General features: G+C 44.6%; 1 protein-coding gene across 1 annotated transcript; it reads left to right on the top strand.

The window, feature by feature from the left end:
• Positions 1–5,892: 5,892 nt before the first annotated feature.
• FZD1 (frizzled class receptor 1) lies at positions 5,893–11,736 on the top strand. Its single transcript, XM_028525648.2, has one exon. It carries the CDS (start codon positions 6,407–6,409, stop codon positions 8,348–8,350), a length of 1,944 nt encoding a protein of 647 aa, XP_028381449.1. The 5' UTR covers positions 5,893–6,406; the 3' UTR covers positions 8,351–11,736.
• The last annotated feature ends 455 nt before the right edge of the window (positions 11,737–12,191 follow it).

Raw genomic sequence — 12,191 nt, 5'->3', positions numbered from 1 at the left:
ACTTTGAATCTTTTTTTTGCCTCCTTACAGAAACATGTTCCCCATCTAAGGTGCATCATTATATCTCAGTTTTTATCATGAGTGGGTATAAGAAATGGTCATCTGACAATGCCCCTAGGTGTTTGATCTCGTGTATACTAACACATCCAAATAACTGTCTTAAAGCAAGGCAGAATTTTGTATTTCTTAATGAACTTTCTTTATATTGTAAATCCTGCAGAATTTAGCTTGTTTCCTCTGGTGTGGGACTGTGTTAATGCATGTGGTAACTACACTTGAATTCTGGTTTCCCCAACTGACCAGCTGTGTGAACACATCAACTTCGCAAACCTCCATTTCTGCATCTTAACTCGGAGTCATCATCTTGTCACCTTCATCAGCATTGTGGTGAAGGTTAAGTCACACTAGGGTATGATGCAGACTTCCATGGGTGAAAATTGTTTTTTCTTTTAAAAATTTTATCAAGTACCAGGATCTTTTTAGCCTTAGATGTCTAATAAAGTATAAATAACCAGTGTTTTTCTTTACCCTGGCCGAAAAAAAGGTTGTCGAATCCAAAATGACAATACCTGGTTGCATCTTCCATTTGTTCTTAACCATAACTCCAAAGATGTTATTTTAAGAAGAATTTGTACTGTCCTTTAGAAACTGTGGCTGGACTTTCATGTCACCTTCAGCCAGAGGACCTCAGGTTAAAGCAAGTAACAAACAAAAAGCCCCAACTGGGCCAGACTCTGATTTTAAAAGATGTATAATATTACCTCCTTTACACACACACACACACACACACACACACACACATCACGTCATGCACAAGGTAGAACAGAAATGCCCACTTATAGAAGCACAAGTTTTACTTGTTCTCTTAAAAACTTCTTTCTGCACCAAAATGATTCCAAACTCAGTTCCCTAAATCTTGGCCAATCAGAGAGGCCTCTTCAAGTTCATGAAACATAAGGTTTTAATTTACAAGGGATCATCTATATTTCTTTTCCAGGGCCTCACAGAAAGACTACATTTTAAATTCAATACAAATGCCTGTATGTTTTGCAAAAGTTTTCTCAGATCATATATACTATTTCCAATTGCATAATAACAACTAATTAAAGCAGAGTCACAAGGTAATTCTTCTGGACTTTTTGAGATACTGAGGTTTGCTTTAGCAAAATCTTCTTTTGTAGTTTAACCTTTGAATTATAAGAAATTTTGGATAATTATTACCCTACCTGGTAGGGTAAGTAATCCATGATTCATATTAAGACCTACTGAACATATTCATCTATATGAAATCTCTGAGTCTTATCATGTTTAATATGTAAATTCTAACAAAGTATGACTCTCAAAAGATAAGTTAGCTTAGGATCTTAATATAAATCAGCCAGAAGTGCCCTATGAGATAAAAGTTAATATAATCAAACTGACAATCTCTTTTGATAAGTTGTTCTAAGGAAAGCAATGTATTTTTTTAAAAGATGGACCTTTCAAAGAGAGTCTATAAATTGAGGCTCTGTGTGTAAATAAATCCAAGAACTCTCTCACCAATGTCAAGAACAGATTTGTGCACCAAAAAAGAAAGGAAAGACATTTAGATTTAGGATTGTAGCAAAAGAATACAGATGTTTTGGAAGATAAGAATTAGCTAATGTAGAAATTTCTGGGTGGGAAATTCAAGAAAAAAATGAGGTAGATATCTATGCTGAAACCTTAGATGGAATTACACCTAAGGCATCTCTATAAAAACAACCTAATAGGCTCCTAGTGGTGCCTCCCAGGCAGGAGGGGATCACATAGTCTGAGCTTTCTCAATCACTGTCAGCTCCCTACCCAAATAATACCCTTCACTGGGAAAGAGAAGAACTCAAAGCAGAGTAGGCCAAGTTCTCACTTTCCACTCTGGACACACAAAAGTGATACAAAGGTGGGAATCCAACCTTATAGTTTAGTTTCAAAATATGTTAGGTCTGGTCCAGCAACTCTCAAACTATAATATATGCGATCATACATGAGTGTCAAGCAGAGTACTATTTTATTTTTTGGACCATAAGACACACCTAGGTTTTAGAGGAGGAAAATAGGGGAAAAAATTTTAAGGCAAAAAATGTGGGAAAAATATTTAATACCATAAATAACATAATGTTTCACCAATGTAAATTTAAAGCTACATTTGGACTACAAAATGCACCTCCCTTTCCTCCCAAATTTGGGGGGTGCATCTTATAGTCCAAAAATACAGTAATGTGTATGTGTGTGTATTATAAGTGGATAGGTACATAAGTATATTCCAAATGTAGGAAATGCTAGGTAACATAAAATTTTAAAAGGGTTCTCTAGCTTACTTCTTCTCAGATTGTATTAAGTTAACAGGAGTCCCCAGTAAGGACAAAGAGTATGGCCTTTTCCAAACTTACTGGAACAAATTTACTCCACAGAATACCCTCAGGGGAAGCTACTGTATTTCACAGAATACAGCTTGGAAAGTGCTGCTCTAACTCATCAGTGAGTCCCACCACTGATGCTCCTATGATCTCTATCCCAGTGTAGAAAACTATGCTAAACACTGAGGAATTCCATCATCTACACCCAGAAACCACATTTTCTCCTATAATTTTTAGGAGTAGACGTGCTGACTCAATGGAAGTCCACGGACTCTGGTCAGAAACAAGGCCTACTCTGGCACTTACCGGCTAGAGGACCTTGGACAAATTACTTAAGGTCCATGAGTCTTAGATTCTTCATCTGTTAAATGAGCATAATAATTAGTACCTACCTCGAAGCGTGGCGAAGTTGAAGTGACACGATGTGTGTGCTAAGCAGAGCGGTGCCCACGGACACGGGGCAGAGTGTGGGGATTGCCGGGGGAGCGGGTATAAGGTGACTGAATGGCAATGGAAAAAATATAATAAACACTCTGCAAACAAATAAGTAAATAGGGGAAAAAAGAAAAAATAGGTCTAAACTGTCCAAAGTTTAGACAGTATAGATTGGGGTGGGGGTGGTGATAACTTTTTCCAGAGGGAATTTTCATGATTTTTATTACCAAGTTTATGAGGCAATAAATGTAATCTTTTTCTTCCCTAAAACTAAACTAAACTAAACTAAAATAAAATAAAAGGAAGGCAATGCCAAATACATATGGTAGGTGCTCAGAAATCTAGTCTTAACCAGTGTTGTACACAATCTCTATTTTTTTGACAAAGATGATTCAAGCCTCCCACCCACAAACCAGCAATGAACAACTCACCCAGAAGCTCAAGGTCTGCCAGGTAGAACTTGGGGCACTCACCTGACGGCTTGGGTGTCCATGTGCATTCAAGTGTGTGTAATTGGAACCGGATTTTTAGCCCTGGTTACTACTGACATTCAGCCTAAACACTTTAAAACAAATACATATTTTATGAATTTGCTGAACCCGTGGATATTGAAGGATAATAATATATGTGTCTGAAACAGTGTCATTTTGTTTTAACGGATAAAAATATGACTACACATTCTTTAGAGACACCAGCCTGCATGGTGATGAAATGCAGTGCGCTGTTCGCGTGTAGTTGGGCATCAATGTTGTCCAACTCAAGGGGTTTGCCGCCTGGGGTACTGCATTCAAGAACGAAATATGGTTGTTTTTAGGTAGTTGTATTTACTTGCAGCGAGTAAAGGAGACAAGAGATTCACATCCAAAGCTCTGTCTCTCCCAAGGAGGCTTGGCCATTGCTTACATACACTGTTTAGTCACTTACATTTTGATTCCTTCTTTACAGTTGGCTAAACTTATGGCTGGGTTCTGGTCAAGCTCATTCAGTTACAGCTGCATCTGCAAAATACTGTGCTATATTTTACACTTAGCAAGAATAGCATTTAGTAAGAACCCCCCATAACTTGAGACACTTGTTCTATCTAACAATCATACCCATCTGAAGTAGGGACCTTCATGCATAGACTACTCTTCAAGCTTTTCAGTAACAGTGTGTCTCAGGTCCTCTTCTTTCAAAGTCATCTTAAAGCTATCCCCTGCTTATGTGGGGTAAAAGTGGCCTTTAGTAGCTCCCTATTGTCTGTATAATTAAGCCCAAACCTTTTTTTTAGCATGGACTAAAACTTTCTCCTGCCTTCCCCAAAATATCTCAAACACACTCCTCCCCACCCCCAACTCCTTTGAGCAATTTAAGCATTTCAGAGCTCCTCCTGTCTTTGGCCCCTTTCACCCACCTCTCCATCAGAACCCTTCCCACCCCTTCCACAGTCTGGCTGCTTCCCTTGTGATCCTTCAGCTTGAGGTGGGCCTTCAGATAACTGATCTACACACCGGTGCCATCACAGTATTCTGCTCTCCTGCAGGGCTGGGCCATGTTTTATTTTTGTACTCTTCTACCTAACAGTGCTGATAGCATAAAAGGTGCTTGGTAAGAAGTCATTAGACAAATACATGGATAAACAAAAGATAGAAAATAATTGTAGCTCTGACCAGTGTGGCTCGGCTGGAGCATCATCCAGTAACTGAATGGTTGTAGGCTTGATTCCCAGTCAGAGCAAACCTAAGTGGTGGGTTCTGATCCCTGGACAGCGCATTTGGGAGGCAACCAACTGATGCTTCTCTTCAATCGATGTTTCTATCTCTCCCTTCCCCTCTCTCTCTAAAAGTCAGTGAAAACAACAACAACAAAAAAGTCATCGGCTGAGGAGAAAGAAAGGAAAGATGGAAGGAAGAAAATAATTGTAGAAAAGAATGCAGGGAGAGTCTAATCATAGGCCAACAAATCCTACATAGAATTAATAACACAATGGCACTTTACTGATAAAACTGAGTCATGTAGTTAAACCATGATTTGAAAAAAATCTTACACAGAAAACGAGAGGAATGTAAGCCAGCTGAGACTGATTGTGTTGCTTGAAATTAGGAAGAGGATGTGCAGTCTGCTTTCAGCCTTCATACTGCGTTGTTTTGTTCTCTAAACTGGCATCCTCAGCCCTGCAGACAGACGGAAGACCACGCCTCTGGCACCTACTGGCCGAGGTCTGACACTCCCAGAAATTCCCTTAGAGCTATGGGTGTCCTGGGCTTTGGGAGGCTCCTAGTAGCTACCCAGGGCCCAGGCCCTGGGCCAGCAGAGCTCGGAGCCACCTCTAGGGTCTTGGGTAGCAAGGATGCTGGGGGCCGAGGAAGGGGGTGGGGTTCTTCAGTGTTTCTCTCTAAATATTTAATGGGTAGTTTCCCTGTGCTTCTGTTTCTGACTTAATTAAAGAGGAGGAAAAGGAGTTGACTACAAGAATAGTAGCAGACGACGCATCTGGCTTGAATTTTAAAATTCCATCAAAGTTTTTGTTGTTCTTGTTTTTGCTTTTTTGTTTGTGTTTGCTTTTATTTTACAGTGATCCCATGAACTTCTCCTTGGGGGAAAAGGAGCATCCACAGTCCGCCAAGCCAAGCCTGAGAGCTCTAGGGTTTATTAAGAGTAATATTTTAAACAAAACCTCGACAGACATAAACTCAAAAGAAGCCGTGCGCTCCTTAAGTCAAAGGCATCTGATTGCCTCGCTCGGTTTGCCCTGTGTAACCAGCATTAAGAGCAGGATTTTTAAACATGAAAATGCAGAAAAGAAAAGCTAAGTCCTGCGGTCCGCCGACTCCTATTCATTATCTCCAGCAGCATATGGGACCATTCTCCTACTTGTCCTCTTCCTTTCTTCCTCAAAAGCAAAAGCAACCGAGCCTGTCCCGCTACGCAGCAAACCCAGTCTTTGTGCCTGAGCAGTGCTTCTGCCACCACTACTACTGCCCCCGCCTCCTGCCTCCTCCTCCTCCTCCCGCCTGCTGCGGACTTTCGCTCAGGGAAGAAGGCGGCGGGAGCCCTTTGCGCGGGGAAGCCAGAGCCGCGATTGGGCGACGGTCCCTGAGCCTCCAGTTTCGCGTCGGTTTCAAGGCTCCTCCCTTCTGGTGAAAGACAGACTGCGGGGCGCCTGGAAACCGGTCCGAGGGCGCGCGAGGGAGAAGAGAGCTAGTGAGTTGAGGGATAGACACAAATGGTCAGGCGGCGGAGAAGGAGGCGGAGGCGTAGGGGGGAGCGGAGGCCGCCGGGCTGCCGAGAGTTGCGCGCTCTATCGCGCCGCGGCCACTAGCGCGGCGCCGCCAGCCGGGAGCCAGCAAGCCCAGGGCCAGGAAGGCGGGACGCGACCCCGGCGCGCCCGAGCCACCCGGGCTCTCCCCGCCGCCCGCGCTTCATGAATCGCAAGTTTCCGCGGCAGCGGCGGCTGCAGGACGCGGAACGGGAGCCGGAGGAGCGGGTAGAGCGCGGCACAGGCTCGACGGAGGGAACCGGCGCGGAGGAGATATCCCCGGCCGCAGGGGGAGCCGCCGCCCGCCGCGCCAACTCCAGCCGCAGCCGAGCCGTGCAAAGAAAGGAGCCGAGAAAGTATGGCTGAGGAGGAGGCGCCTAAAAAGTCCCGGGCCGCCGCCGCTGCTGGCGGGTGCTGGGAACTTTGTGCCGGGTCTCTCCCGCCTGGGCTGGCGGCAGAGGGGAGTTGGGACGCTGGCCACCGCCGCCGCTGCCCCCCAGCTGACTCCCGGCGCTTTGCGCGCTGGCTACTGCTGCTGCTTTGGCTACTGGAGGCTCCTCTGCTGCTTGGGGTCCGGGCGCAGGCAGCCGGCCAGGGGCCCGGGCCGGGTCAGCAGCCCCCGCCGCCGCCGCCTCAGCAGCAACAGAGCGGGCAGCAGTACAACGGCGAGCGGGGCATCTCCATCCCGGACCACGGCTATTGCCAGCCCATCTCCATCCCGCTGTGCACGGACATCGCGTACAACCAGACCATTATGCCCAACCTGCTGGGCCACACGAACCAGGAGGATGCGGGCCTTGAGGTGCACCAGTTCTACCCGCTGGTGAAGGTGCAGTGCTCAGCCGAACTCAAGTTCTTCCTGTGCTCCATGTACGCGCCAGTGTGCACCGTGCTGGAGCAGGCTCTGCCGCCCTGCCGCTCCCTCTGCGAGCGCGCGCGCCAGGGCTGCGAGGCGCTCATGAACAAGTTTGGCTTTCAGTGGCCCGACACGCTCAAGTGCGAGAAGTTCCCGGTGCACGGCGCCGGCGAGCTGTGCGTGGGCCAGAACACCTCGGACAAGGGCACTCCGACACCCTCCCTGCTGCCGGAGTTCTGGACCAGCAACCCCCAGCACGGCGGCGGGGGACACCGCGGAGGCGGCTTCCCGGGGGGCGCCGGAGCATCGGAGAGAGGCAAATTCTCCTGCCCGCGCGCCCTCAAGGTGCCTTCCTACCTCAATTACCACTTCCTGGGGGAGAAGGACTGCGGCGCGCCCTGTGAGCCGACCAAGGTATACGGGCTCATGTACTTTGGGCCCGAAGAGCTGCGCTTCTCGCGCACCTGGATCGGCATCTGGTCAGTGCTGTGCTGCGCCTCCACGCTCTTCACCGTGCTCACGTACTTGGTGGACATGCGGCGCTTCAGCTATCCGGAGCGGCCCATCATCTTTTTGTCGGGCTGTTACACCGCCGTGGCCGTGGCCTACATCGCCGGCTTCCTGCTGGAGGACCGGGTGGTGTGTAACGACAAGTTCTCCGAGGACGGGGCGCGCACAGTGGCGCAGGGCACCAAGAAAGAGGGCTGCACCATCCTCTTCATGATGCTTTACTTCTTCAGCATGGCCAGCTCCATCTGGTGGGTGATCCTGTCGCTTACCTGGTTCCTGGCGGCCGGCATGAAGTGGGGCCACGAAGCCATCGAGGCTAACTCGCAGTATTTTCACCTGGCTGCCTGGGCTGTGCCGGCAATAAAGACCATCACCATTCTGGCGCTGGGCCAGGTGGATGGCGACGTGCTCAGCGGGGTGTGCTTCGTGGGGCTTAACAACGTGGACGCGCTGCGTGGCTTCGTCCTGGCGCCTCTCTTCGTGTACCTGTTCATCGGCACGTCGTTTCTGCTGGCCGGCTTCGTGTCACTCTTCCGCATTCGCACCATCATGAAGCACGATGGCACCAAGACCGAGAAGCTGGAGAAGCTCATGGTGCGCATCGGCGTCTTCAGCGTGCTTTACACCGTGCCAGCCACCATAGTCATTGCCTGCTACTTCTACGAGCAGGCCTTCCGGGACCAGTGGGAGCGCAGCTGGGTGGCCCAGAGCTGCAAGACCTACGCCATCCCCTGCCCCCACCTCCAGGCCGGTGGAGGGGCTCCACCACACCCGCCCATGAGCCCCGACTTCACAGTCTTCATGATCAAGTATCTTATGACGCTGATCGTGGGCATCACGTCCGGCTTCTGGATCTGGTCCGGCAAGACCCTTAACTCTTGGAGGAAGTTCTACACCAGACTCACCAACAGCAAACAAGGGGAGACCACCGTCTGAGACCTGGGGGGCTTGCTCAGCCCATTCCCAGCCCTCAGCCCGTCCCCAGCTACCCCGAAAACCTTCCCCCATGGAATTCTGACCAAGCCTGGCTACTACAGGCTTCCTCACTAGACACTTTCGCAGGCTTCTTTTAACAGCGTAACTCCTGCAAAAGCTTCCGTCCCTGGGGGCAAACGGACTTGAGGGCCCAATTTCTTGAGGGGGGGCATGGACCGACCTCTCTTGCTGGTACCAGCACTGTATGCTTTTATGATTGTAAATAGCCTGTGTAAGATTTTTGTAAGTATATTTGTATTTAAATGACTGATCTTGCGTTTTCTTTTCCTTTCCTTTTTTTTTTTTCCTTGATTTAACTTGAATTATTTAGGGCGGTCTAACCATTTGAGGCTTTCCCTTTCCCTTTTTGGAGTACTGCCTAGACCGGCGGAGCGCACCCGCTGGGTGCTCCGGCAGGTTGGCTTGCGCCCCTCCCTGCAGCGCTGGGGGGGTACGCCTGGGACTGCTCTGTTCGGGTCACTTCCCGCCTCCTCCTTCTGCTCCCTCCCTTCCCCTTCTTGCTGGAGTTTGGAGATCTTAAGGTCCTGACCGTTCAAGCTTTCGAGTCTGCCCTTGTTCGGGCCCAGATTTGTCCCTTTGACTTGCCGAAGCTGATTTTTTCACTGTCGAGAACCTTACCCCTAGCTTCTAGGAGGCTGGTGGTTTGCGGTTACTGAAAGTCCCAGACTCCCGCCCTCCGCGCTGGCCTCCAAAGCCCAGACACTCCCTCCTTCCACCTAAGTCGGTTAGAGGGTGAGTGGGATAAGCAATGCCAAACTTTTTAAAGTCTGATTTTTGGTGGATGAGCTCATTTCATTCTCTAGCGTCTAAAACCTGGTATGAGTTTGGCCAGCGTCATGGAAAGATGTAGTTACTGAGATTTGGGAAGAGGCACGAAGCTTTGTGTGGGTTGGAAGAGACTGAAGATGGGGGTTATAAAATGCTCATTCTAATTGTACACCGATGCCTGGCAACTTGCCTTCAGGACTGAGTCCGCGTTTAGATTTTAGCGTTCCGTAAAATGGAAACGTTGAGGTCACCTGCAAAGCTTTGTCAAGGAGTTGATCTTTGCTCTCCTTTACGGAACAGCAAAACGTAAACTAAATATGAAAACTTGAAGGAGACTTCAGTGTAATGGGCTTCCTCAAAATGCAGTGGTACTTTACGATTTTTTAATGAAATAATAATTAGACATATATCAGAAACTTTAAAATGTAAAAGTTGTATTTTCAACGTATTACGATTCTTACTCGGCAACATCTTCTGAGGGAGGAATAATCCACATCATTAGTAACAACCTGGTAAAGGAGGTGGAATAACTGATGGGATTAGCTCCTGAAATAAACAAAATATGGGCATACATGCTCAAAATATCAGCAGGTCTGCTGCATCAAACCCTGTGCACTCCTTTTTTGGATTTACAGAAATGTATCAAATGTAAATCTTTCAAAGCCATTTTAAAATATTCACTTTAGTTCTCTGTGAAAAAGACGAGAAAAGCAATCCTCCTGATTGTATTGTAAACTTTAAGAGTTTATCAAAATGCCGGTACCTAGGACCTAAATTTATCTATGTCTGTCATACCCTAAAATGACAATGGTCTTTGAATTTGGTATGCATTTATTCTGTTCACTATCACAAAATCATTTATATTTATAGAGGAATAGAAGTTTATATATATATAATACCATATTTTTAATTTCGCAAATAAAAAAATCAAAGTTTTGTACAAAATTCTATGGTTTTTGTGCCTGAAAATAATAGAGTTGAAACTGTCTAAACTATGAATTATCTTTATATTTTATAGTGTCTAGTGGCCAGTCCCACCATATATAAATTCAGGAATTCAATGAAAAAGCCTGTTTTTAAACCTCCATGCCATCTTTCTGAGCAGTTATCCTATTTGCATTGTGATTGACATTGTGAACTCCCTAGGAAAGATATGCATTCATGATAGTAACTATAAAATAGAAGTTTGAAAATTATTTCTTTACTCAAAGAAGAGTATTAAAAAGAAAACTCTAATTTTAATACTAAAGCTTTTTTTCTTTCAAGGGGGAAATTGACATGACTTTTTATAATATGGAGGTTTATTTTTAAATCACCAGCCATCCTCTTTATCACAATTTTTATGAAGTATTATCTTATATTTTCCATAATCTTGGATATTCTAAAACCATACATAGGTATTCAGTAAATGGTTAACTGACTGTGTTTATAAGCATTTTAAACAGCTCTTGGGTGTATAAGACTGTTTTGTTGTTTGCTTCTGAAGACTCCATTTTTATATTGTTCAAGGAACCTTCTCCAGAGGCATTATCTAGTTGATCTACTCTCAGTCAGAATTTATGTATATGAATACGTATAAATATATAATATGTGTATACACAAATACCTGTATACATATAAGTATATGTACACATTAATTTTTTAAAAAAGATGCAAAGTTTACTTATACACTTTAAAATATGGAAATAAGGCTATAAGAAGTGGAAAATACCAGATAGAAAACCTCAAATACCTTTGAAAAACAAGTCTCTTATTTCTTTACAGTCTAGAAATATCTTGATTACATTTTCCATGAAAACACTTCATGGTAAAATGATAAGGGGCTAAAATGACCATTGATACAATAGAGTTACTTTCATGGTTATAAGGTAATAGTCTATAAGTCATCGTTATTTATTTTAAGGCAAATGCAAAAGATAAATCTAATTGAAAACATAGCATTCAGTTTTAAGTGCCAAGATGCAGTTTCATATTTTGTTCTTTGTTACATTAATCTACTATAGTAGATAGATGAGAAAGTTTTATCACATAGACACACACAAAAAAATAGCAATTCTTACAACAAATTAAAACATGTCTCCTCACAAGATAATTCAATCAGATAATTTCTGGGGGAAAAAATTTAAGATTATTATTCTCTATCCAAGGAATAAATATAAAGCATTCTTATTGTATGTGTCCTTAATGTGATGTAACTATAAATTTGATGCAGAAAAATTTGATAATGCTGGAATTAAATACCTTTAAAAGATATTTAAGTCGACACCAGGCTTTGTGTTTAGGAAACAACTAATTTAAAGTTATGTAGAATATAGAAAGCCAGTGTATTAATTTGTTTCTTTAAATACTGGTGGCAAAATAAGACTTTCCTGGAAAATTGTAAAGCTGCTGGGAATATGGTTCCATTAACATGCTGTTTCCATGATAAACCTATTTTCAGATGATTTGGTTTGCTTACTTTATTTTTTTGAACCAGCTATCAATGGGAGTCAGTTTTCTCCCTTACGGTGTGCTTGATTCAGTTTTTATACATAGTACAAAGCCTTCTGATGCTCTTTTTTAAAAAAGCCATTTTTAACTTAAATGTTGTGGGGACAGAAAGTCGTATTTTTAATCTCAAAGCCAGCCAGTATCAAGTATAGCAAAACAGCTGGACCAGAGATTTTTCATCTTGGCTGGGGTAGTCACTTGTCAGCCTGAGTTTACAGACCTTGCCCTTTTGTCTCCAGTGAGCACTGACTCCTTCTGTTATAGTTGCATCATTTCTGAAGTCCAGCATTTAACTAGGAAAGGAGACCACAGTGAAGAGTTTGGTGTCCAATTAAGAGAAAAAAATTGCCTAAACCACAAACCATTTCTGGACCTGGATGGCTTCCAATCACTCCCTGATATCGTGTTTCAATCTTGGTGTACTTTTGGTTTTTTTAAAAGTTGCCATGTATTTAGTGTGCATGTGTGAGTTCAACTCTAGCTACTCTAGCTTTTATTGCTTTCTAATCCATCTATTGGCTGT

This window comes from Phyllostomus discolor, chromosome 10 (assembly GCF_004126475.2).
Source record: "Phyllostomus discolor isolate MPI-MPIP mPhyDis1 chromosome 10, mPhyDis1.pri.v3, whole genome shotgun sequence".
Lineage (NCBI taxonomy): Eukaryota > Metazoa > Chordata > Mammalia > Chiroptera > Phyllostomidae > Phyllostomus > Phyllostomus discolor.
Note: the sequence above shows the minus strand (reverse complement) of the source record. Positions and strands in the feature narration are given on the sequence as shown.